Here is a 26,069-nt window from a genome sequence, read left to right on the forward strand (position 1 = left end):
TCCTACCCAAAGGTATGACAGGAGGTGTGATGCCAGGGAAAGCCTTTACTCTTGAAAGGATGCTCTTTCACTCCCAGCTGGATGAGTGGGAGCTGGCTGTGGTTGGAAAGCACTGATGGCAAAGATCACTAGCAAATCTAACATGTCAGCACCTGCCTGGAGCTCTCAGCTCTGCTGCTCCATGGCTGTTTCCAGGGAGGAAGAACATCCTGGTGGGGTTTGGACCCAATCACTATAAACTCTGCTCCCTGGTATTGAATAACCCCAAAGAGTCTTCAAGTGCAAACACAGCAACTTGCTTTTGGGGTGGAGTGTGAGCCTGACTGCTGGATTTAGGTTGGTTTGAGGGTTTATAGTCCAAAGCATCCTTGTAGCTCTTGCATTATTGTGTCATTTGGAGGTTACTGGGATTTGCAGCCAATCCTTTGGCCTAGGAAACTTGTTCAGCTCGTGGGAAGTTGCTGTTTGCAGCCCTAGGTCACAGAGGCCAGGCTCACACTGCTGTGGTGTGTGTGGGGAACTGTTCTACAGCCATCAATAGATACCTCTGCTGTCTTCATTTAGAGAGAAAACATACTCCTTCATCCATGAAACCAAGCACAAAGCACAGTGCTGGCTGCTTCTCATCTGGGGAGTCTTTCATTCTACAGCCTTTCATTACACAGCCACGCATTTTTTCCCACATTTAGTGCCAAAGGTGGATGTGAAGAGGTCACTCAGGGTTGTGTAGAAAACTAAATCTGGCTTTTCCTGCAGCTTCAAGTGACTTCTCCCCTTACTAAGACAAGCCCTGTTATGAGAGTTGGTTTGTATTTACAGACAGAGGCTGAACATACTTAGAGAAGTATGCATGGAGCTTGACAATAGGATGTTGATTTAATCTTCCTTTTTGAAAACTCAGCAGTTGGTTTCATTGAGGCTTTGCAAAGCCTTGGAAGGTAAGGTGTTATTAGACTTGGTTTATGCAGGAGGAAGGGAAGCAGGGAGCAAATCCTGCTGAGGAGTAATACCCTCTTGTATTCTAGGAAGCTGGTAGTGAGGAGAAGAAAGGACTTGCTGGCACAGAAAGGGAAATGGCATCATTTCAGGTATGTGCAGAAGGAGGAACAGTTTGCTGGTGCCATGTGGGGAAAGCAAGCACGATCCCACACGTGTTCCTTGTCCTGTTTGGCTCAGGGCAAAGCTCTGAGGTTGCCCTTGGCTTATGCTGTATGTGTGGAGGTTTGAGAGACCTGGATGCTTTCCTACTGGGTTTGGGTAGCAAAACCTCCTTAATGGGATACCTGAAGGTGTAGACAGAGGGAGGGGCAGGAACAACCTCTGAGATAAACCCCATTGTGTGGGAGGGTGGAGGCTGTGGCCTCAGGAAGGAGTCAGGTGAGGGCATGTTATCTCTGAGTAGTTGAGAGGCCAACTTTCTCCCTGTTGAATGAAAATAAGGAAAGACCCTTTGTAATGTTCCTAGTGAGGGAAAGGCTGCATGCTGGGAGCCTTAACCTTACTAAAATGCTTAAATCCACAAAAAGGATGAGATGTTTTGAATGCCCCAAGTCTGGAAAAGTCTTCCCTTGTGATTGGTGCCTCTGCAGACAAAGGTGGATGTGATGCCTAGGGGTGAGATCATCCATCCCTCAGTGCTAAAACCTGATGAACACTTTCTGTATTGGCTTGGTTTGTTTTTCTCAATGGCTGTAAAGTTTTGGGATTTGAGGTGACTGTTGCCAGCTTTTGCATTTGAAAAGCTCAGGCTATTTGATGCTCAAGTCTCCAGCTCCTAGCAGCCTGCTATCAGCTGTCCTCTTTATGGATGTGTTAGATGATGTCAATACCTTTATCTAGACCTCATGGCACTACAGAAAAGATACTGCTGACATCCAAAGAGAAGCAATGCAAGGAGATGAGAGGGGATGTAATAAGAAGCATTACCAGTGGGTGACAGCAAACCTGGAGAGCAGGATGCTGTCCAGGAGAAATCTGGCAGAGATGATGGTGTAGGAGGGCTGGCTGTGTTGCTGATAACCATCCCATCTCCAGCTCTTAAACCAGCTTATGGGCTCTGGCTGCACTGGGAAATCAATCCATTAACTCTCCTTCTACTGAGGCTATCTGACAAACTTGTCTAAACCTCCTTCCCTTGTTGACAGCAAAATCTACTCCCAGTTTTCCATGTCCAGAAATACAGTTGCAAGTGATTGATTCCCTCTCCCCCTCTGCACCACAGAAACACAAATTGCCATGGCCAATGGGAGCTGCTGTTTTGGCATCTTGGAAAGGAAAATACATCTCAAAGGGTTCCCCTGAGCTGCTCTTCAGAGGCTGAAGGTGGAAAGGACAAGAGTTGAGTTTGTAGGGAAGGGATGTGACTGTGTGGCTAGCCAAGGCTAAGAGGAAAGGGTTTGTGAGCACTTGCAGCTCACTGAAAGTCAAGGAAAGGAGCAGACCATGAGGGCTGTGTTCCCAAAGCTCCCCCAAAACACACTGATGTGCTTCAAGGGAACACACTTCATCCCTGAAATCATAAGTGAGAAACCATTTTGCTAAGTGTAGAGGAATATGGAGCAGGGAGAGAGGCAAGATCCAAGAGGAGGATGGTGCAACTTCAGCTTATCAGGTTTGTTATCAGAAGCCACCACCAAGTCTTTGAGGAGATGTTTCTCTCTGCAGGAAATTCTCTGGGAGGCTATTACCTCCCTGGGCATCTGATCTGGCCAGAGGAAAGAAAAGCAGAGTCGTTGACGTGTCTGACTGTGGTGAAACACCAAGAGGAAATGGCAGCCCCATGGCCTTTTTGTGGTCACTTCCATGAAAAGATTGGTGGCCACGTGGTCTCTGGCAACACATGGAAAAGGAAGGGAGAGGAGCCTCAGCAAGCTCCCTCCAAAAAGCAGGGGGGAAATGAGATCAAAGTGACCCCCTAAAACATAAAGTGGGGAGAAGTGCCATCAATTTGGTGTCTGATCCCTGGCTGAGAGGGTGAACTCCTGGCTTTAAAGCTGGGGGCATTTCTAGGGCTGTGGTGGTGAGGGTCCAAAAGAGCCAAGTGGTTACTGGAAGTGGATCCCTTGATTGGGTACAAAGGCTCCCCAAATCTCTTCCCTCCACCCCAAATCAAACAGAAAGGCACAAACTTCTACCTCCCTGAACAATGTTACCAGCAAATGGTCCTAATTAACACTCCCTTAAATAGCTGTGAGGAGTTTTACCAGCTGATGGAATATTTACTCTAGAATTGTTTCTTTCTGTTAAAGAAAAAAATCAACCAACACACACAAAAAAACCCTCTCTGCAATAAATAGCATTATTTATTTATTTACTGCATAAATTCCTGCCAGTGGTTGTGCTGAAAATGTGACTTAAGGACCAGAAGCTGAAACCGGAGCATCTCAAAAAAGCAGCTGAACGGGTTGAGGGGGGGGATGTTCAATAACACAACTTCCCTTGGTTGCCTATGAGAGAAGGGGGTTTGGGGGTGGGGTTCTACTTCTCCACATCATCCCTTTTGCCAAACTGGTAGGTTCCAGTTGGGTTATAAATCACTGGATGTGAGTGAGGGATGCCCCTGCCCCGGCCAATCCTTGTTAGAGCTCTAGGAACCTCTGTTCCCATCGCTAATCCAGGCCTGCCTCCCCTTGGACAGGCCTTTTTACCCAACAAACCTCTGGCGCTTTTTGTTGTTGTTGTTGGTTTTGGGTTTTTTTTTTTTTTCCCTGCTTGTTTGCTTTGCAGAAAGCTGATTCAGCCCTTCAAGCCCAGTGGATTCCAACACCAGCAGCGTTTCTCCTGGGAGGAAGGCAAATAAACCGCCATGGAATCACTCGTTCTGCTCCAGGATGAGCCTTTATTTTGTATCGTTTTCATCTTTTCAGGGGCTTTTTTGAACACCTAAATGTTATGGCAGCCTTGGGCTCAGACAGGAGAGGGCAGACAATGGTTAACAGGAAGCTGGGGGTTGTTTCACATGCCATGGCCATATTTGATCAGCACTGTGGGGCTGGGCTGGTTCCTGAAGGATGAAAGGGTGGGGAGGGGGTGCTGGGGTGCCCCTTGCACCTTCCCTGAGGGTGGCTTTGGAAGCCAGGTCACTCCTGGCTGTGGGAGGTGGAGAATGGAGAGGGGGTGAGGAAGTAAGGGCTGTGTGTATGGACACCCCACCTTCAGATCAACCTCCTCACCCCTGAGGGGAAAATACCCCCAGCTGCCCTTCTCTGACCCCCAGACCTCTCCACAGCTCCCATCTCACCCCACTTTGTGCCTGCTGTCCCCCTCAATCACCCCTCTAGACCTATGTGACCCCCCCATCCCTTCCCTGTACCTGCCGCCCCCCCATGGCCGCCCTGACCACCCCTGTGTACCTGCCCCTCAGCGCTGGCCCCGCCCCCCCTCTGACCTTCCCCCCCCCGACCTGCCCTCCCCCGCCCTCTCGCCGCCGTGCAAATCTCGCGAGACGCTGTGTGCTTTCACTAGTGTGTGTTGCACCTAACGAGCCGGGCTGGGCCTAGCGCCGCGGGGAGGGGGCGAGCATTGGCCCCGGCACCTGCCCGCGTCCCGTTCCCCCCCCCCCCCCCCCCCGAAAGCGAGGAGGGGGTCCCCCGTGCACGGTAGCCCCGTGCCCTTCTTCTCCACGCAACCCCAACTCGCTCTCTCCCACCTGACCGGGCGCCGCCGTCCCGCCGAACCCTCCCTCGGGCCTTTGTCCTGCCGCCAAGGCCTTGCGGGCCGCCGCCGGCCTACGCGCACCCCGGCCGCGCAAGGGTTTTTACGCGAGGCCGGGGATCCGCGGCCTATCCGGCCCTTCTCGCTCCCCTCTACGCCCGCCCCGGAGCCGGCGAGGGGAGAGCCCCCACCTTTCCCCCCCCCCCACCCCAACCGCTGCCACCGCCCTCCTCCCCTCCGCCCTTCTCCCCCGCGTGCAGCCTGGGTGCCCGCAGCGGCGGCGGCGCCTGGCTCACGAGAGGCCGCGGAGCCGCCCTTGGCCTCCCCCTCCCGCCCGTGCCGCTGCCGCCGCCGCAGCAGGTTCCCTCCCTCCCCTTCTCCTCCTCCTCCTGTTCCTGCCCCCGGCGGCGGCGGGATCCGAGCGGTGCCCGGGGAGCGGTCGTCCCGGGCAGGAGGGGAGAGGGTCGGCGGCAGGAGCAGCAGCGCCAGGTGAGCGAGCCCGGGGGCCGCAGGGGAAACGCGGGGACCCCCTCTCCTTCTCCTTCGCCTCCCTGCCCGGCGCCGGGCCGCTCTGGGGGTTGGCGGGGCCGAGGGTAGGAGGGAGGGAGGGAGGGAGGGAGGGAGGTGGGTGGGGAAGCCGGGCCAACGACCCTGGGCCGCGAGCAAGGAGGCGGCAGTTACACGCTCTCCGCCGCCGGCTGCGGCGGGGCCGGGCCGGTGTCACGGCGGAAGGGCCCGCGGCCTGGGCCTCGGGTGCCCGTCTCGCCGGGCCACGGCGCAGCACCGCAGGCCCCGAGGCGCGGCCAGGCCCGGCCCGGCCCGGCGGGCGGGGGGTAAGAACGAAGTGGGGGGGGAACGAGGAGGCCTTGGGGCGCTGGGGAGAGGAGTGGGCACGGCCTGCGGATCCCCGGCCTGGGAGTTGAGACGGTGCTGCCTGCGGTGCCGGGGAGGAGGAGGCAGGCCGAGGCGGTGCAGCAGCTGGCAGCGGGGCAAGGCTGCTCACTCACCGGCTGCTTTTCAAACGCATGCCTCTGTTTCCCGAGTTGAGGGGGGGAAGAAAGGATGGGAGAGAGAGGTGCTGAAAATCACCCCGCTAAGGAGTCGGGGAGGGTAGGGAGGGCAATGCCATCCCCTGCTGGGAGGGACGGCGCGGGGCAAAGGAGGGGGGGGATCCGGCGCAGTCCCCAGGCGAGAAGGGGAAGGCCCTGGAACTTGTGGCAGTGTCTTCCCCACATCAGCATCTTGGCGTGGGGATGTGATTCCCTGCTGGATGGTCACCCTGTGCCCAGTAATGCAAGAGAGACCTGGGAGCACTTGAACATCTTTGCCTTCATGGCTTGTCTGTCATTTTCCTCGGTGCACAGTTTTCCTGTTTTGAAAAGCTGTCAGCTTTGTTATGGTTTAAAGCCCAGGGTAGAAATGGCCTTAATAACCACCACATTTAGTATCCTATTAGTTTTATTTGTAGTCTTATTATCTATTGAGAAGAAGAGTTGAAAAATACCGCCTGGATGGATTCACTTTGTCCCCTGGAACTTAGATCCTCAGTGTTTGGAGGAAACAGCAGGGACAAAATGGACAGTGAATAAAAGGAACAATTGTATACTGCCTATTCTAGAGGGCACTTGCTGCCCTTCAAGAACTTTCCTCATTGCATATTCTCTTAATACAGCAAATTTTTATCACCCTTCTCTCTTTCTGTATGGTGGTTGGTGGGTTTTTTTTCCTCCAACTTTAGTCCAGAAAATGAAACTGGAACAGACATTTCTGGAAATGAATTTGATTGGTGTAGTTGGGAAGATGTGATTCACACTTATCAACGTTGCAATTTGTCCCATTTTTTGGTGGTTGTTTTTCAGTTCAAATTCTCCATTTCCTGCTCTTTTTTTAACCTCTTTACACTGCTTTTGAGGGGGATGTTTTTAACCCTCCCAGTGTTGACATCCTTTGTGTTGGATTGCCAAGAGAATACCCTTCCCCCAGTCTATAGAAGTACTTGTTAGGTTAAAGTTATCTAATGCTTTATCAATTAAAAGGTGTTACATGAGCCTTATTATCTTCTTATAATCCTTTTCTGTGCTGTTGGCAATGAAACCTGGAGTTTGGTGAGATCTGGGGTTTCCAGGATTAGCCAAAAATCAAATGATGGGGGTAAAAGAATGTTGCTGCTTCTTTTCCTCTTCTAGTCATGAGCAGCATGAATGAAAAGCTTTGAAGCTTTGAGTCATACCACACTGATCCCATGGGGTTTTTTCCCCCCTTCCTTCCTTTTAATAAAGCATCCAGTGGGAGAATGTGACATAATTGGTTTCTTGGATTTCCAGATCTCGAAATGGCTGGTACAACAGAAGAGAAAACTATCCAGTGGAGTTGTGGTTTAAATACAGTAACACGGTGGCAAAGTCATGTTGTTATTGCGTGTCAATGCTTTCTACGTGGTTATGCTACACAACAGGCACTTTGGGAGTCTTGTCAGTGGCAGGGAATAGTCTATAGCTCTCAATCCTTCCTTTGCATTGTGTAATCTGAGTGGTGTTCTTTCACAGCAGCAGAAATGATGGAAGAATTGCATAGCCTGGACCCACGAAGGCAGGAACTACTGGAGGCCAGGTTCACTGGAGTTGGGGTTGCTAAGGTAAGTGTTAAATCCCTTTGGGAACAGGCATGACTGCTTCTCCAGCCTTTCTTACACTGTGATTTCCATTCTACATTGCTGATCTTGCTTTGCCAGCAAGGTGGCTTGTATCAATAGGTTATGTTTCGACCACTGATTTCCTTGGAATGTTGAAGAGGAATGAAAATGGGATCTCTATGAGAAGATGCTTTACTACACAGAAGATTTTTGGGGTCCTAATGAAGTTCTTAGGTGTTGCTTCATCTGAAGGCAACTTGTACAGCCCCTCCCCCAAAAAAACACCAACCCCCATGACAACTTTGGAAGTGTGAATCTCATCTGTCTTTTTCCTTTTTCTCAAGTGTGACAACTGAATTTAGCTGCTTGTTTGACACAGTTTCATGTTGTTTGCTACAATGTGTAACCAGACTCCACTGAGGTATTTGTTCAGCTCATTTGTGGGTGCAGTGTGTTAAAATGATGGACTTGGTCACATAGATCACACACTTAGGTATTTGAAGGTAAGCTTTCCTGTATCCTTGATCCACAACCTGCTAGTAAAATCCTTGTGCACAACTTCACAACTGCTCTGCAGCTGCTTTCCTTAAGGCACTTCAGTTGTTTGGTTGCTTCTCAGTTTAGCATGAAGCTGTTATTTCTCCAGATGTTGATTGCTGGTGTTAATTTGATAGTCTCTCTTAAGCAATGAAACGGTGGCAGAACTCATCTTGAAACCAGGGCAGTGATAAGGAGTTTACTTTCAAGGAAGACAACTGAATTTGGGACAGCATCAAAGCAGAGGGTAAAACAACCAGATAGTTTACAGAAACCTCTTTAGAATGATTTGGGAGAAGAAACTTTGTAGGTGCTCTTATCCCTTAGAAGAAATCAAAGGACATCAGAGCTCGAAAAGGGGTTTTTTCTTGAGTTCATTCTTTGCTTTCTGATCTGTACTTCAGTCAGGACTTGAAACAGGGTGAAGTCTTGGAAGGGAACGTGAGGAAGTGGAGTGGTTCATCTCTAAGAGTAGTAAGGAAGATTCACACTAGAGGTTGTTAAGGGGTAACAGTTTTGGTTCTTGAAGTAAGTACGTGATGGGTTTTGATCTTTTCCCTCCCTCTTTAAGCCTTTTTTCCTAATCTTAAGGCTTTTACTAGCATAAAAGTTTATATTTATGATCTTGGGACACTTGTTTTATCCAATACTACAACTTTTGATGTACTATTTCATCTGTTTCTTACCTCTTCCCCTCCCCACCTACATCACTTGAACATCTTTAGCTGTACTAGCATAGATAACACCCAACAACTTTCCAGAACTGCTGTCATTACTTTAAAACACTGTCAATATCCTCAATGTTCACAAAGAATGTTAGGAACTACTCATTTGAAAGGAATAAGCTTTAAAAAGCACAGGAAAGCAAGTCTCCGTTACCTTTTCAATACGTTTGGAGCAGAAAGTATGTGCCCTTCGCTCTGCACGAGTCAAGATTGAAAACTAATCCTTGTTCCTAAAGCATATGCAAGTGAAAAAGTCTCATTTCTGAGAGGTTTCATTTGAAGCAAAGCTGTTCTGTACCTGAGTTTTATTTGTACCTGTTGTACAGTGTCTTTCTACTCATCAGTAAACTGCTAAAAGTGTATTTTTCACTTAAACCAACATCATTTCCTTGAATACTTGCTGATTTACAAGAGCTTGAAGCAACCATTGATATGAATTAGCATGACTCTGTTGCAGCAAATCTTGGTTGCAATATTAATCTCAGCTACTACATTCCCTCCCAGGTTGGTGCTTCAAATTCCCTCCCTACCCCTCCAAGCCTCCATCCGTCATGCTCTGCACTGGCATTGGTAGGTCACTATCTTCAAGGGAATAATATTGGGACTTCAAGGGAGTAATATTGGGAAAGCTGGGATATAGTTTTGTCTGATTCAACTAAGATATGGGGTTTTGTGGGTTTTTTAAGCTCTCTTAAAGCTATGTAGAGTAAATTAGTGCCACCTAGTGGGACTGGGATTGGCACATCCTCCTGGGATAAGAAGGTATTTATTCTCTTGCTGTTTATTGCCGAAAAGGAAGAAATGTCATCTTAGATGCTCTCCTATTGGGTGAAGGCAGCAGGCAGTTGTAACTGAGCTTCTTGCCTGGCTCTATCACTGTTTGGTTAGCTTTCTTCCATGTTTAAAAAGACAGGATATATTTTGGACCTGCATACAACTAATGCACTGGTTTACATCCTTAATACCACTGCAGCTTTAAAGCTCACTTTTTCTCTCCACCTTTAGAAGTGAAGCACCTGATTCTGAGAAATGAATGAGACTCGGCAGATCTAGAATCACTTTTTTAGGCTCCAAACTAGGGAGAAATAAAAGCTTCAAGCTGTCAGAGTCATGGGATTCTGGAAGAGCTTTCCAGTAACAGTAGTAGAGGACAGAAATCCTAAACTGTTTTGGAAGCAACTGTGAGCTGTCACCTCCTGTGGTAGCTGAAGGCACAACCCAATGACCAAGGTCATTTGCAGTCCCAAATGCCTCCAAATTCTGTTGCAAGGCCATGATGAATTCTCTAATTTAGTACCTGGAGAAGATATTTCTCTAGAAGCTTGGAGTTAATACATGGAATCAATCTATGAGCAAGGAATGTTTCTAGGCAACTGTTAGACTCATGTGGTTCATCCAGGTCACTGGGTAGCTTCAAAAAGCCAGTGATGCTTTAGATATATCTTCTTGCCATATGGTGAAGTGCCATTCTTCCCCAAATTCCCAAAGGAAGTCCTTGAATTAACAGCTGATTGTCTGACACCTACCAGCATTCCTGCTTCTTTAGCTCCTGTTTGTGTTTACTTACCAGGGGAAATCTGAAGTGTATTCACTCTAGGTATTATTCTGACTGTTCACCTCAGACATCTTGCTTGGGTCAGTAGGTACAGGAGACAAAATGCAGTTTCTTTCTTGAGATAACATGCTTTAATTTTTGCCTGTTCTCATCTGTGTGCTGCCTTTTAAGACACCAGGCAGGATTTGTGTCATTTCCACAGCCTTTTCATGGGTAAGAGCTGGAATAGATAATTGTGATGGGTGAAGCTGTAGTTGCACGTGGCTTAACCAAGGGCAGACAGTCACAGCAGCATGTTTGTCTTCTACAAGTTTTGGTCTTTAAAAGATCCTCTCGCTAAACTTAGAAGGCTGAAATATGTCTAGATAAGAGTAAACTTCTCCACCATGCTGCACTATGATCAGTTTGGATTTTACCCTTTCTCTGTCATTCTTGAGCAGTAACTGGCAGCTGTGTGCTCTACGTAGCAACACTTTGAGCAGCAAAGTTGCCGAGGAGTCATGGTGGAGAAGAATCAGGCCTTCCTTGGTGTTGCATAGTGCTGGTCCTTCCTAGGAGAACTAGGTAGTAAGAGTTTTGAAACTTGGAATGAGACTTATCAGCTGCCACAGAATGTGTTGAGATACTTGACAATTGTTTGGATGCAACGTTACTTGTTTCAGACGTGTAGAGCCCACAAATAGTTGTCAGATCTTGATTCAGTTTCTACCCCTGAACTTAGATTTAGGGGCAATTTCATGACCTTTCTGTCCAGTTTGCTGTCAGTAAAAGTGTTATTTTCTTCAACCTGAGAGAACTCTTTGAGGCATAATGGAAGCTTGAGTAAATCCTCTTGCAAATCTGCTTTACCCATCTGATACAGTAGAGTTTACATGTGAATAGCTGCCAGTAGATTAACTTCTCATGGCAAAAAAAGACCTAGGTGATTTAGAGATTTCATCATTGGCTATCATACTGAGCTTTTCAAAAGCCCAATTAAGGAGCAGCCTGTAATTCTCCGACATCTGTGATGCTTGAAATAAGCTAAGAATATGTTCATTAAACCTGTCTTTACACAGTAGCCCTGGACCTGAGTAACTGGAAAGTCATTCAACCATTTCACTTTGGTGTTAAGCCTGTGTGGAGTCAGCACTAACTTTTAGTGGAACTAAGGATTGACTTCCCTCCCCCCCCCCCCCCCCCCCCTTCTTTGAGATCTCTTGATTTGCTGCAGAATTGAGAAGAACTCAGGTTACCTTGGCTGGGAATAATGAAGCATGTCTCCTCCAGTTAGTTAGCAAGTGAATTTTGCGATGCATGTCCACCTTGGAGGCTCTGGCTTAGAATTGTTAGAGCCTCCCTTTTAATAGGAGCAGTTGTAGAGCACAAAGTGGAGTCTGGCCAATGGAAGAGTTGCACACAGGCCTGAGGGATCATTTTGGGGAGGTTGGAGAGGCTGAGGAAATGCACAAGTCACGTGAAGCAGAGGGTAACCTGGAAGAAGAGCCTGAGTCAGACTGACTTTAAGGAAGATACAATGACAACTATTATTGGGCTAAGTTGTTTCTACTGAATCTACAGACATTGTAGCTTCAGTGGTGGTCTTTCCTAGGGCTTTTACAAAGAGATAAATGACTAGTCAGCTTGTGTGAGTGGCCAGATTCTTGCCTTTGAGTAGGAGTCTTGAGAGCTCCCTTTACCTTTCTATCCACTTCCCACCAGGTTTTGTTGTGCATAGGTAGATCACAGACTCAAAAGCAGCAGTTGATAGGTGAATCACAAGGGAAAAGAACATGCCAACTTATCAGAGAGAGAAATTCCTTGTGGAGGAGGAAGTGTGTGCTGTTCTTGTGCTTGTCATTTGGATAAACACTATAGAAACGATTAACTCCTTTCAGATGACCACGTCTTTGGAATTTTTGCTGAGCCCCCATCATCAATTCTCTCGACAGGGTACAGTGGATGAGTGGGCTGGAAGTGCTATCAGAGAAGTGCAGTGTTATCCCTAAGTAGCCTCTGTTAGATGCCAGTGCAGATGACTTCTTCTGGAACAAAATTCATAAGCCTTTTCTGTGTAAACTATTGCATGTTTATTATTCCCTACTGCTACTTTGCCTCTGCTTACTTACTTACTTGATTTTTTTTCCCCCCCTAAAATTCAGGTTTGTTTCTTTAATTCCTTTTGTGTCATGACCATTTCAAATGATGTGCTAAATTAAGGCCTGAACATTTATCCAATGACAGTTGCTGAGTTAAATATAAACAGTCAGGAATGATAAAACATACATTTGAAGGGGTTTTTATTTATACACACACTCCCTGCCTGTTAGTTGAAGGGGGAGATGCACAGATGTATGGTTTCTCATCTCCATTGTCTAAATCTGTTGCTATAAGCAGTTGATAAGATGAGGTTATCTGTGATACTAAAATCTAGCTATGGATGATCAGGGAAACTTGCTTTGCTTTTCTCTTGCCTTAAATACATGAGAAGAGGTGCAGCTGAGGACTAGACTGGGTTCCTTAAGCATCCTAGGTATTGCATCTTTATTGCTTCCAGCACAGCATGTTCCAGTGAAGAATTTATGTTTCCATAGTCAGAATACCTCAAAACAAGACTCTTTTTGGGCCAACTTTGACATGAACAAGGCACTTCAGCTTCTTGCCTGTAAGATAGGGAGGATCAGTGAAAGGCCCTCTAGAAGATAACTTAGAGAAAGGAGATTTCATGCAGTGGAAATGGGTCAAAACTTGTCTACAGAGAATTAATTGTTCACAATATTAATACACATGACAGTGACCTTGCTGGATACTTGTAGACAGCTGACAAACTGTTCTTTTCTGCTTCCATATCTAAGTAGTTTAGTTCCTTATCACTCTACTGCTGTGTTGAGTTCAATTTCAGGATTTTATCAGTGTAGTTTGAAGAAGAAGTTTTCAACTAAAGGAGAAAGAAAGTTGCTTGGGGTTGGCTTTTTTTTTTGCTGTTCAAGAATCTGAGATCACAAGTGAACTGCTTGGGTTTGATTCCAACTGCTAGAGCTGTACATTTCCAAGGCAGAAGAGTCAGTACAGGTAGTTGTGGTACTGGAAGTTGGTTTTTTATGCCTGGAGAGGATAAACTTGTGTTTTTAGGGGAGGGAAACAAAAATCTCTTAGGCTTGTTTCTATTTCTAGATGGCCTTATCAGTTTGTTTCTCTGAATGGCTCTAGAATACAAATCCATTACTGAAACATTGACCCTTCATCCCCTTACAACCACAACATTCCTGAAAAGCACAAATGTGACATTTTGGGAGCAGCTGTTGCTGTCATTTGCTATCCACGTGCAAAATAGAGACAGCAAGTGTGGGAACAGCTTTCACTTTCATCTTGATGATAACAGAACTCCACCCTGTCCATCTGAGACCAGCAAATGTGAATTGAACAAGATTCTCCTGCACCTAAATCAAGTTTTCTTGCTTGCATAGAAGGTTGATGTCTTGGACTTGCTGCTGGGGGGTTTGAGTTCATGAGAGGAAGGGAAGGATTTTAGAGGATAGTATCTGTGCAGTTTACAAACCAGCTTTCTACATGGGTGAAAAGATGAACTTACCATTGCCACTTGCTATAAGACGCTGAGTTTCTTTATCAATGACACTTTGATGTGCACATAGCTAAATTTACTGTTGACATTTCTGTTAAGTCCTGTTGACCAAGAAATAAACCCCTGGAAGAGGAAGGAAACTTACTACTTCATTGAAAAAGCAACTATTGCTGAAGAGATGAGGTAAAATATCTTTCTGGTCTTGAGCTATTTGTAATGGTATGGCTTAAAAGAGTATAAATCAGCGGTTTCTCTTCAAGCAACTCCCTTTTCAAAAGGAATCTTAAATGTGTGGCTTCTTGAGCTACTCAAATGATTTGGTTTGTGTTTGTCGAAGCAACTAAGCATATCCTTTTAGGAGAAACAAACTTGGTAGTTAACATTCACAGTGTAATACAGAAGGTAAAGAGAACTTTTAATTTCTGTAGGTGCCTGCTTGGAGATTGGGGTTTGTAACAGCTAGGTTATGTCACAAGTTTCATTTGATGGTGATGTTTGTCTCATAAATGGGAAAGGAAGAACCTGCTGCCCCCAAAATTAATCTCCTGTGGGATTCTTCTGTGATGTTAAGGCTTCTCCTCCACCCCTCCCATAAGTCTTCTGCTCAAGTGTATCATGAAAAGTGGTTTTGCTTTGAGGGAAGATTGATTGGTGGGAAATGAGTGCAAGAATAAGAATGCTAAAATAGAATGAAGCTTGAGGAAAAGATGCTCCCCGAGTTATTAATGGAGAGGTGACTTTCTCATGTCATTCTTCTTGTTCATACATCCCATCAATAATCATGAATCTTGTTTTTATACCTTTGTCAAATTTCTCTACATTTTTTAAGTTAGATCTGTAGGAGGATATTTTGGGTCAGAGCCTGAGGCTAAAACACAGTGACTTTGCATGATTCATAGGATCATGGAATGGTGGGGGTTGGAAGGGACCTTTAGAGCTCATCCAGTCCAACCCCCCTGCAGAAGCAGCTCCCACCATCAGGTCACACAGGAACGTGTCCAGGTGGGTCTTGAAGCCCTCCAAGGAAGGAGCCTCCACACCTTCCCTGGGCAGCCTGGGCCAGGGCTCCCTCACCTCACACTGAAACAGTTTGGCCTTATGTTTAAATGGAACTGTTTGTGTTCCAGCTTCATCCCATCACCCCTTGTCTTGTTGCTAGGTGCAACAGAAAAAAAGTGCTGCCCCAACCTCCTGACACCCACCATTTGGATCTTGGTAACTGTGAATGAGATCCTCCCTCAGCCTCCTCTTCTCCAGACTAAACAGCCCCAGGGCCCACAGCCTTTCCTCAGCAGGAAGATGCTCCAGTGCCCTGAGCATCTTGGTGGCCCTGTGCTGGCCTCTCTCCAGCACCTCCCTGTCCCTCTGCAGCTGGGGAGCCCACAACTGGACACAGGATTCCAGATGAGGCCTCAGCAGATGTGGTAGAGCAGAGGGGGAGCAGAACCTCCCTGGCCCTGCTGCCCACACTCTGGATGCCCCCAGGCTGCCATTGGCGTTTTGCCCACGAGGGCACGTTGCTGCTTATGGTCAGTTTATTATCCCCCAGCACTGCCAGGTCTCTCTCCTTGAGCTGCTCTCCAGCAGGTTACCCCCAGCCTGGCCTGCTGCAGGGGGTTGTTCCTCCCCAGCTGCAGATACCTTTGGGCAGTTTGCAGATCCAGTCCAGCTGGGCTTCACACTGCATAGGCAGGGAGTTGTTCTGACTGGCCCCAGAACTGATCCCTGTGGAACTCCACTGGCCACGGGCCTACAACTCCATTCTGTGCCATTGATCACCCCCCTCTGAGCTCTGTCATTCAGCCAGCTCTCCATCCACCTCACCTGCACTCATCCAAGCCACACTGCCTGAGCTTTCTGATGAGATTGTTGTGGGAGACAGTGTCCAAAGCCTTGCTGAAGTCAAGGTAGATGCCATTCACTTCTCTCCCCTCATCTAGCCACCCAGTTATGCACTCATAGAGGGCATCAGGTTGGTCAAACAGGATTTCCCTTTGGTGAATCCATGTTGACTCCCCCAATAACCACCTTTTCCTTCATTCACTTTTCTTTCCTTTTTAAAACCAGTTTTGATCACATTTTGGTTTCAAAACTGCTTGGATACATCAGAAAAAAAGCAGATATGTATCCAGGAGAGCCTATGCAAAGATGCACACAGCCTCTTGTAGTTATCTGGATGCTATTAGGGTAAATCAGTCTCTTGAATTTCTACTTGAGCCTTGTAGGAGCAATTGCTTCTTTAGTAGATCAGCCATGGATGCATAGAATAGCCTGGGAGGAGAAGTTGTCTCATGGGTGCCATTTGTACTGCTGTTAACACAACTTTCACTTGTTTGTTTTACTTAGAGGTCAAATAAAAGCCTAAAAACCACACATTTGAAGAAAAATGAGTGGTACTGACAACATCTGATAGCAGTAATAGCTGCCTTGCCAGATGCCTCTGAATTCTTAGCCTAAGGTCAGACAGATGCTTGCCTGAAGAGCTGAGCTTGGAACTATTGCTGCTCAACTCATCAGAAGTTTTGTTTCTCAAACCAAAGACTTTCATGCATCCTTGCCTTGGCTGATTTGGGGATGTGGTTAAATAGAGCAGCTAGTCTATGAATTGATACAGAAATATTGCAAAGGCTGAATCAGTGTACTGAGGAAAGACCGTCCAACTGGCTGTCCAACTTCCACCTCTACTCTAAACGACTTTTTAGTGCCCCATCATTTGTTCAGGTATTTGACTCATGTTGCTGCTGTAGCCACATGATTTAGAGCAGCCTAGTTAACCCAGAGATGCAATATTTGCTAAGACATTACCTGCCTTGTATGGATGTTGTTTCTAACAAGTCTTTGCTTGTCCTTTTCACTAGGGTCCATTAAATAGTGAGTCTTCCAACCAGAGCTTGTGCAGCGTGGGTTCTCTGAGTGATAAAGAATTGGAGGTAAGCAGGCACAAACCCTTGTGGTAGTTGAGTTTAAGGTGGACATGATTGAAGTATTTAGTCTGAATCTTGACCCTACAGTCTTTAGACCACGCTGTCAAACAGTCTTCCCCAACCCAAAGGACACAGCATTGGTAAAACTCAGCTTCTGAAATAGTTTTCAACTGCATTGTGATTTGTTTGCTGCTCTTGGATCCAGTTTGAACCCAAAACATTAAAAAGCAAGAGTGGAAAAGTTTGTCTTACCTATCAAATCTGCGACTCTGCAGAAGTCTGTAGAGAGCAGAGCGACTGGAGGAATTGCTCTGTGGCAATGTGGGGAGATGAAAATGGATGCTTTGTCCCTGTTGAATCTCACTGCTCTAGGATTAACTGTTTGAAAACACTTGCTAAAGCAGCAAAATGAATTGCAGGGTTCCATTTTTCCCTTCAAATTCCATGTTAATGAAACAAAACCCTTCAACTGCTTTTTCTTATGCGTCTAAAGAACTTTCCACGTGGTTATCGGGTAAGTTTTGCATCAGATTTCCCTCTGGTATGCGGCAGTATTGATATGAGGTGGCTGGTGAAGCTGAGTCTTTTGAGAACACAATCTCTTAAACTCCATCCACATGAGTTTAGTTAATAGTGGAAAAGTGACTCTTCATTCTTAACTTGGATGTTTTGATGAACCAACTGGAGAGGGGTTTAAAATGACCGAGCTGATCTCATCAGATCTCCCATTCCTTGCTTTTTCAGCCTTTAACAGATAATGCTGTGTGTGGTTTTGGGTTGGTTTTTTTTTGTTTTTTGGGTTTTTTGGGGGTTTTTTTTGTTATGTAAGTGCTTGAATGGAAGAAAAACAACTTCATCTGAATCTCATTAATATGCCTGCAGCTCCATGGAGGCTGTAATGGAGCCTGTGGTGTTACAGTCACGCCAACACTGTTCATGACTTCATGATGCAGTGAGGAGGCTGTGGCACTGACTTTTACACATCCAGGAGCTGGCACAGCAAGTCTCTAGACAGTTAGGGAGTTTTCAGTCCCCCTCATTCTAAAAAGGACTTCACAGACACAACAGCCACCTTTTTGTCTTAACATCCCCTCCATCCTTTAGCCAAAACCATAACGTGTCAGTGACTGCCCAGCTGGTAAAATGGGACTGTAGATGTCCAGCATCCACTGGGGACACAGCCAGATTTAGATTCTGCCTGTGTCAGCTTTTACCTCCTTGAATGAAAAGGATAGATTGATTTCTGTGCTTCCTGTGTGCAAGTCTTTTGGCAGAGATCTTTAAACAGGGTACTTTGGACTTTGGTTCCAAAGAGCATTAAACTCAGGTTTACCACAAACTTTCTGGCCATGGCTATCCTTCCCTCAGAGTTTGTGCTTTGCACGCTGTGGTTTGCTTCCTTCTCTCAGCCTGTACTTTAGTAGTCACTGAAGTGATTGTAAAACAAATTATTTGAGACCCTTTGGGCTAAAAGATGTTTTGAAAACGACATTGATGATGGAAATGAGGAGATACCTTTTGTTCAGGAAGCTGATTCTAGCATAGTGAGGTCACCCTTCCCTGTTGAGCTGAGGGAGCACTGGAAGGGGCTGCCCAGATGGGCTGTGGACTCTCCTTCTCTGGAGACATCCCAAACCCAGCTGGATGAGTTCCTGTGTGCCCTACTCTAGGTGGTGCTGCTCTGGCAGGGGGGTTGCACTGGATGAGTTTTCCAGGTCCCTTCCAGCCCTTGAGATTCTGTGATAGTGCTTGCTAATGTTTTCACCAGATTTGGCCACATAAGGGACCCTGGTGATGAGGAAAGCACCATGCCAGGGGCTCCTCCACTCTCCCTTGTCTAGGCTTCTTAGCCTTGTTCAGACAGCTAGGCATGATGCTTTTGAAGCCTTCAGGACTCTCACCTGTGTGCTGTGTTGGGCCTGTGGTTAAATATATCACTGTCCACTGATAAGTTGCCTCTCAGTTCTCTTGATTGCTCACAGAAATGGCAGATGCAACTGCCCCTTGACTTTAATGAGAGCAGATGAGGAGCAAACCAAAGCCCAGGTGAACTGCTGCATCTGTGGCAGCTTTCCCTTGGGGATCTGTGTCTTGTTTTGTGTAAGGTTCCAGTCATGCACCAGTAGACAAGATACAGATCTTGTAGCCATCTGCAAAAGGCTTTGGGAAAGAAGCATGAGCTGCAGACAAGATGAATTGTCCTGATAAAAGTTGAGTAGCCACTGAATTGCACATTTGGATGTCTGTACTCAAACATCTCATCCTTACTCCTCCTGTACCAATACCCTCATGGTGCTGAAACACTTCACACAGGTTTTTATTAGTGTCTGAACTTGTGCTGACTACATGAGGTAACTAGGCAGTAGAAACTGGCTTGCTGCAGCTCAAATAGAAGGAGAAAAAGCCTAATTAACCTCATTACTAATCACATTCTCCCCCTTCTGCAGTACATATGTCAGAAAGCAGCAGTTATTTCTTTAAGCACTAGCAGTAGTAACAAAGAATGGCAGCAGAGAAGTGAACTAGCCCCTGGGGATGTGGAACAGAGATGATTGTGTTTTGCCTTTCTCTTTTTTGTTCTTGAAATCTTGCAATAACTGCAGAAATGTTAATTTTGAAGTATTGTTTAACAGACTCCTGAGAAAAAACAGAATGACCAGAGGAATAGAAAAAGGAAAGCAGAAGCATATGAGACCAGTCAAGGTAATTCATGCTCCTGGTTCTTCACACTCAGTGTCCTAGGAAACTAATGGCTCTCCTCTAGGGTGTGTCAGGCAGCTTGTTATAAACTACTCCACTGTGGTTTATCTCTCTTCTGGGAGCCTTGTTACCCTCATTGGCAAAAGAATACTCTGTGTTCAGCTTATTCACACTAAAGTATTGCATTTTTTAGAGGACTTAATGCCCAAAGGCTTAATGTGGCTTCTCTCAAGTGTTGTTTTGGTCCTGCGTCTCCACTCACACAAAATACAGGCTGTACTCCCTTTCTTGCCTTTTGAGATGTGTGTGTCTGCCTCCTTAGAGCAAGTTCTCACTGTAACAAATGAAGAATGAACTGTGCTTCAAGTATAAAGCAGGCAGTACTATCTGAGTACTGAGAAAAACTCAGAGTGTTCAAATCCAAGTGAAGGTTTTGTAGTAAATGGGCATAGGGGCACATTTCTGTTTCTTTTTCTTCTTCACCATGAGGGTTGTGTTGACAGAAGTGGTTTGATAATATTATAAGAGAAAAGGGCTAAGTTTTAATGAGGTGGTATTAAGCCACTACTAATTATCTCTCCGACTCTCACAAGAATGTTTGTGAGAGATCTTAATATACAGTAATTTACTTGAAGGCTGAGGAATAAAAGTGTGCTTTGCTCTGTCCTTATCTTGAAGGGAATTTTACACAACCTGTGCAACAGTCAACCACATTTAGTGTTTTCTAAGTACTTGAGCAAGTGCAAGTGTTGGTTTGATTGCATTTGACATGTTTGGAATTGAGAGTTAATTGAATTGTCAATGGTAAACCCTCTCAACAACAGCACTAGAGCTGTAACCCTGGGGCAGTCTTTTGTTGTGCACAAGCTTTTTGTTGTGATAGATGTTGCACCTTTCTGCAGGGGAATGAGTGTCCGAATATAGGAAGAGGAGTTTTCTTTAGAATGGCCTAATAACTTCTGGAGTACAAACCATCATTTTCACCTTTTTCTCTTCTCTTTTTAGGAAAAGGCACTCCTAGAGGACATAAAATTAGTGATTATTTTGAGGTAAGGATGTCTACATGTACATTGAGAGTTGGGCACAGAGGAACCTGCTGAGGTTCACCAAGGGCAAGGGCAGAGTCCTGCAGCTGGGGAGGAACAACCCCCTGCAGCAGGCCAGGCTGGGGGTGACCTGCTGGAGAGATTTGTTTAAAGGAGTCCCTAGAGACTCTAAGACTTACTTTTAAAACTAATATGACCACCTCTGTGTTAAATTTGGTTAAATCTAATATCTCTGTGGTGTTACTGATGATCAAATGTGTTCCTTTTGGTCAGTTTGCTGGGGGAAGTGGCCCAGGAACCAGTCCAGGTAGAAGCGTTCCGCCTGTCGCCAGATCCTCACCGCAGCATTCCTTATCCAACCCCTTGCCCGTAAGTTCTCTCCCTGGGGACACAGCTGGTGGCATGGCATTCATTTAGACTGGTGACCCTGCTTCAGACACATAACAAAAGGTTCTGAAGAGGGAAAGAGGTGTCTCTTGATGAGCAATTTGCCACTTTCTCTCTTCAGGGATTTGTTTGTTTGGGATTTAAATCCGAATGTGGGTTCTGGCAGCAAAGCCAGATGTTCAGGACCCTGTAACAGTGTCCAGTTGGAAGTGATGTAAATATCTGAGCTTAAAGCATGCAAGGTGAATGTTTTTAGCATGTTTTGTGTTTACAGATAGATTACTGCCCTTAACAAAAGTTGGAACTGCCCTATGAGTCCTATTTCACTCTCGTTATGAGCTTCATTGAGTTGTAGGAGTATGTTGTATTCCACTGTAGCTCATGAACTCCTCCATTGACTTAGGAGGATGTTGTGGTTGTGCAGCACCAGCACAGTGATATTCCCACCTTGATTTGGACCCTTTGGGGACACTGAAAAAGGTTCATACCACAATGATACTAGAAGGACTTTTACTTCTGTTTCCATGCATGTGACTTGTAAGGAGCCTTAGCAAAGAAAGCTTGCAGAGAAAGCTCTCTTAGCTTGCAGAGAAATGTATATACATGCACATCTGTTGCTATTTAGGGGGTGTTTTTTTGTAATCCCATTTTGCTGTCACAGCATTTCTGCAAGGTCTGAATGGGAAGAAATAACCAGTGTTTTTAAGCCATTTTAGCACAGAGCAGCTAAAGAAATTACTTTCAACCAGCAAAGCAATATTCAGGTGCTCTGGTGCCTCTAAGTTTTCACCATTGCCTGAGCCCCTCTTAATAAATTGTGTCACAAAAGTACACAGAGCATTGTAGGAAAGTCTTTAGTGATAACATTACCTTTGCACAGTTTGTGAGTGTGGACTGAGCTAAATCCCAACACTGAATCCTTGCCCTGCTTGGAATCCAACGTGGTGTTGGTTTTCAGCAGCTCTGTGATGCTGCTTGAAGGGAGAGCTTCACATATGCTTCTAGATACTTTTTTGATGTTTATTAAAACTAATATGCACTTTGTTAATTGAATGGCCTTTCCTTCTGGCTTCTGTTAATTCACTGCTAACATCCCTTTAAAAGGAAGGGAACGAAAGAAACGCCGTCCCTGACTCTTGCAGATCTGTGATGTATGAGAGACAGCTCTTCCAGCAGAGGTGCCCTGCAGGTGTTTAGAATGGGATGAGTGGGATCCCTCCTTTTAGTTTTCTTCTGCACTTTTATCTACTTGATACATAAAAGTTTGAACAGAGGACTTCTCATGTAGTGAGTACTGATGTTACAGTTAGTTTCAGCTTGGCTAGTTTGTCATTCTCCTTACACAGGTGCTCTTTGTGTTTCTTATCTTCTGTTCCTTCCTCTTGCAGCTAAACCTAGAATGTTTGCTTATTCAGAAGGAGATAGTATGTACACTTGCAAAATCTGTCCTCTTCTTTAACTGAGCATCAATGGTTTGAGCTAAGCCCCTCCAAGTGAGTGAAAATTTGAGAAGATTGAGTATCTTACTCATCACAAGTGTCAACGTGGTCTAGGAAAAGAGCAAAGTGATCAAGTATCTTTCAAAATGAGACCAAGCTCCTCCAAAGCTCTGAGTTAATCTGTAGTGTACTGGGAAATACTCTGCAGTCAGGACTTGCATAGGAATTGTAATGGTTTCAGGATGTTATTTTTTGTCTTCAAATATCTTGACTGCTTTGAATTGCCTTGTTTCTCCTTTGATCACAGGAACGATCTGCAGGTCTTCAAGCTCTTGCAAGGTCTCTCTCATATCCAAGCATTCTTTTGGGGAAGAAAGCACACTCTTGACATTTGTCATGGTAGCCAGAAAATATATTTCAGGCTGCAATTTAAGCTTTTAAGAACAAAGAAAGTCAGGTCAGGCTTCAGTATATGTGGCATATGCCTGGCCCGGAGTTACAGCTTGGAAGGACTTTGATTATTACCCAGACTGCCAAGTTTTAGCAGTGATGGACTGGCTTTTAGAGCAAAGGCAATGAGATTCTGAGTGCTGTAATCAATGGAGCTCAGATGATTCTGGTTCTTATTGAACACAGTTCCTGTATCAGAGTCAGAGAAATGAACGTACTGCAGGAGAAAGGAGGTGGCTTTGGGGAGATGTAATGCATCTTTAAAAGAGTTGGGAAACACAGGAGTTGATCTGGCAAGAGATTGGTCAGAAATGAGCTTACTATGACATCTGGGTCCCTAGACATGGTGAGCTTCCTGACATTTAGCAGTTGTGACTCAGTTTTATATCACTGTATCGTGACATTGGCTCTGGTCAGTGTGTTGACCAAAACTGCAGCTCGCAAAGATGTTGAGACCTACAGCCTAAAATCTGCCCCCACTACCTCTGAAACAAGTGGATTTACAAAGCCAAAGGGCTGTGTTAACTGCCAAGGAATCCCGTCCTGTGTCTTCATTTGTTTTACTCCCTTTTGAATTGTTGACTTCATCTCCTTGTTGATGTCTGTCGTTGGAAGGATCGTTTTAGGAGCCCCATTTGAGCTCTCAGCCCCTCACCGCGCTGCCTGCCCATTCCTGAGCTGCTGCTTCACTGACAACACTTTTGGCAGAGTCAGAGAAATGCTTTTTAATGATTCTTTGAAAATAAGAAGGAAGAAAAAAAAGCGGGACAAGTAGTTGATTGTCTTTTCTTTGACTGTGTTACAGCGGCGAGTGGAGCAGCCGCTCTATGGGGTAGACGGCAGCACAGCAAAGGAACCGCAGGAGGAACATTCTGCTCTGCCAACGCTGATGTCTGTGATGCTGGCGAAACAGAGGCTAGAGAATGAGCAGCTGGCACAGAGGGGAGGTGGCCTCTGTTTTACTTTTGTCTCGGTGAGCAGCTGGGCAAAGATTGGAAATGCTTAAGGGATGGTTTCTAGTTGAAGGACTGGGGAATTGGGAAGCTTTTTGTGGTCTCAAAGGCAGTAGAGCCTTGGGTAATTGATGATCATCTTCTGATAAGTTCTAGCTTGTGAAGAGTTCTAGGTCCCAGGCTTTGCTTGTTGAATAAAATTATGTGTGTAGGTGAAAAGAATAGCATCCAAGAGGCTGAGCTGCTAGATGCAACCAAACAAAAGGATGAAGTATAGTCTTGCCCTGAGAAAGTGTTTGTTTTGGCTTTGCTTAATCTCAGCTGACATGAAATCTATTAGGCTTAAAAGCTTTTTCTTTTAGCAGGTTGGACCAGGCTTCTTTAAAGAAACTGACTCTCTTGTTTTTACTGAACTAAATCTCTAGAGCTTTTTCTTAAACCTTAACATGATAAATATGGTACCCAGGCCAGGCTGCACCTCCCATGTCAAGATAAGTGTGTCTGCATGGGCACTAGTGATCATGCTGAGGAGCATATAACAATACACTAACTTTCTTTTACAGGCCCAGCAAGGCAGCCCATCTTCTACTGGATCAGGGAACACTGAACATTCCTGCACTTCCCAAAAACAGATTTCCATCCAGCACAAACAGTCACAGGTATAGCTCACTAGATGCTACATCTTATGGATGTGAGATTGAAGCTTGATGCCAGAGGGTCCAACTTGTAGGAAATACATTGCTAGTAAAAAGAGACAGTAGTCCTAACTCGGTCTGTAACTGCTGATTGAAGTGAATCACTCCAAACTTTGTTCCTTATCCCATAAAAGATGCTTTCAGCTGCTGCTACTGGAGTTTGTCCAATCTGTTCCTGAGGCTTTCCTGTGTCAATGCTGTGGGCAGGTCTTCAGCTGCATGTAAAATGTGCTCAGGAGAGGAGCACCTTTGACTCTGCCTGTTTCAGTTCTGTTGTATCAGGAGTGTTCTTCCTTTCTCTCTCTCTAAGTGAAGACATGAAGGAAACCTGGGTGATAGTTGTGAATGCCTCTGTTAAAGTGCTGGGTTATGGGATGGGTCCACACTGCATGCAGTACAAATATCCCCAGTCTAGCTGGGAGTTCTTTGACCTCTGCAGCTTACACCCATGGAATAGTTTGTCCTGTCAAGGTGTGTTCCTGATAGTGCCTCTCAGCAACTGCACTGGCCTGAAGTCAAGGAGTAGCTCTTTTTACTGTCCTGCTGTCTATTTGGTGCTTTTAATTGTTAAGATTCTTGTGGCTTTGTGGAGAGATTTACATTTAGCTCTGTCATCTTCTGTTGCTCATAAGGATGTTCAGCTTTACCTGCCATGCACTTTGCTTATTTCTTCTCCAAGCCTGCTTTTAATCTTCTTCAGATTTTCATTTCTGATGCCTCTGTGACTGACCCTTCCCTTGAATGACTTTTCAACACTTTTGGGTCAATCATTTTCTCACATCAATCTCTGTCAGGGATGATTTCATTGCTGAGAGAAGTTCATTCTCCCTCTCCCCAGCAGGTGGTACAAGTTCTTTGTGCCTCAAGAGCAGCAGTCCTAGCTCTGGGGATGCTCACTAGCTCAAGTCTGAGTTCTCCTGTGTCACTAGGATCACATTTGTTGTCTGTATTGTTAAAATGCTGGTCTTGTGAAGATCCCTGTTTCTTGTTTAGTGCATGGAGAATTCTTGGATGAGAATGATGCCATAACTCAAGAACCTGCCAGAGATACCTTTCAGTCTTTGCTATCCCAACACCCACACTTAAGACAGTGGATCCCATGTGAACTGAGCAAGATGGTTTTCTTTTCTCCTGTGCTTAATCTAGGAAGAGACTTAGCTGAATGATGAGAGGATGTGTGTACCTTCTTGTTTGTCCCTTCCAAACCTGTTTGGAGTTTAAATAAGTAAATCAGCCCTCAGTGATTTCCAGTTTGAATCACTTCTGGCAAATGACAAAAGCAAGTCAGAATGAGCATGACATTCTTTGCCTTTTCAGTCAGTGCTAGGGCCCTCCAAGAGCTCTGAGACAAGGTGAGTTGTGATGAAGCCATGGGTAAGAATGTGCCTCCTGAAATGTGACTTCACCTGAGCCAGTGCAAGCATCTGCATTTGGCAAAGGAACTTAACTAAAACACATTTCCTGCTGCTTGGCTGAGTGGATGTAACTTTGGCTTTCAACAGACAGCCTGCTCCTTGCTCAGTGACAAAAGCTTGTCACACATGCTTCCTCCAGGCTGTTGGGAAGCATAAACCAAGTTAGGCAGAAGGAAGGTGACCTGCCCAAGCCCTTCTCTTTGTCTTTTGGGATTTAGGCTCATCTTGCTTGATGTTCAATGCTGGCAGGTGTCCTTTTTGACCTTTTCCCATACTGGGCATATGTAGGGAAGCAACAGTCAGACAGGTTTGTCTCTTTATGGTGTTAGCTTCCAGGCAAGCCTGAGATGTGGAGAACAGTTATGTCCCAACTCCCCAGGTAAGTCTCTGCTAACT

The 26,069-nt window shown here is 45.6% G+C and overlaps 1 protein-coding gene across 6 annotated transcripts in view; it reads left to right on the forward strand.

Annotated features, from left to right (window-relative positions):
- Positions 1-4,460: 4,460 nt before the first annotated feature.
- LOC104552654 (serine/threonine-protein kinase tousled-like 2) overlaps positions 4,461-26,069 on the forward strand; it is a 46,989-nt gene continuing 25,380 nt past the window's right edge. Inside the window, exons 1-9 of one of the 6 annotated variants that reach the window (XM_062016656.1) lie at positions 4,461-5,142; positions 7,200-7,288; positions 9,052-9,117; positions 16,523-16,594; positions 19,222-19,291; positions 20,294-20,337; positions 20,608-20,703; positions 23,416-23,583; positions 24,127-24,222. In XM_062016656.1, the coding sequence (XP_061872640.1) occupies positions 7,208-7,288; positions 9,052-9,117; positions 16,523-16,594; positions 19,222-19,291; positions 20,294-20,337; positions 20,608-20,703; positions 23,416-23,583; positions 24,127-24,222 (693 nt within the window). In that variant the 5' untranslated portion in view covers positions 4,461-5,142; positions 7,200-7,207. Of the gene's footprint in view, positions 5,143-5,421; positions 5,487-7,199; positions 7,289-9,051; positions 9,118-16,522; positions 16,595-19,221; positions 19,292-20,293; positions 20,338-20,607; positions 20,704-23,415; positions 23,584-24,126; positions 24,223-26,069 lie in introns of those variants that run through there. The other 5 variants (XM_062016657.1, XM_062016658.1, XM_062016660.1 and 2 more) reach the window with 5 other exon arrangements.

The sequence above is a fragment of the Colius striatus genome, chromosome W (assembly GCF_028858725.1).
Source record: "Colius striatus isolate bColStr4 chromosome W, bColStr4.1.hap1, whole genome shotgun sequence".
Taxonomy (NCBI): domain Eukaryota; kingdom Metazoa; phylum Chordata; class Aves; order Coliiformes; family Coliidae; genus Colius; species Colius striatus.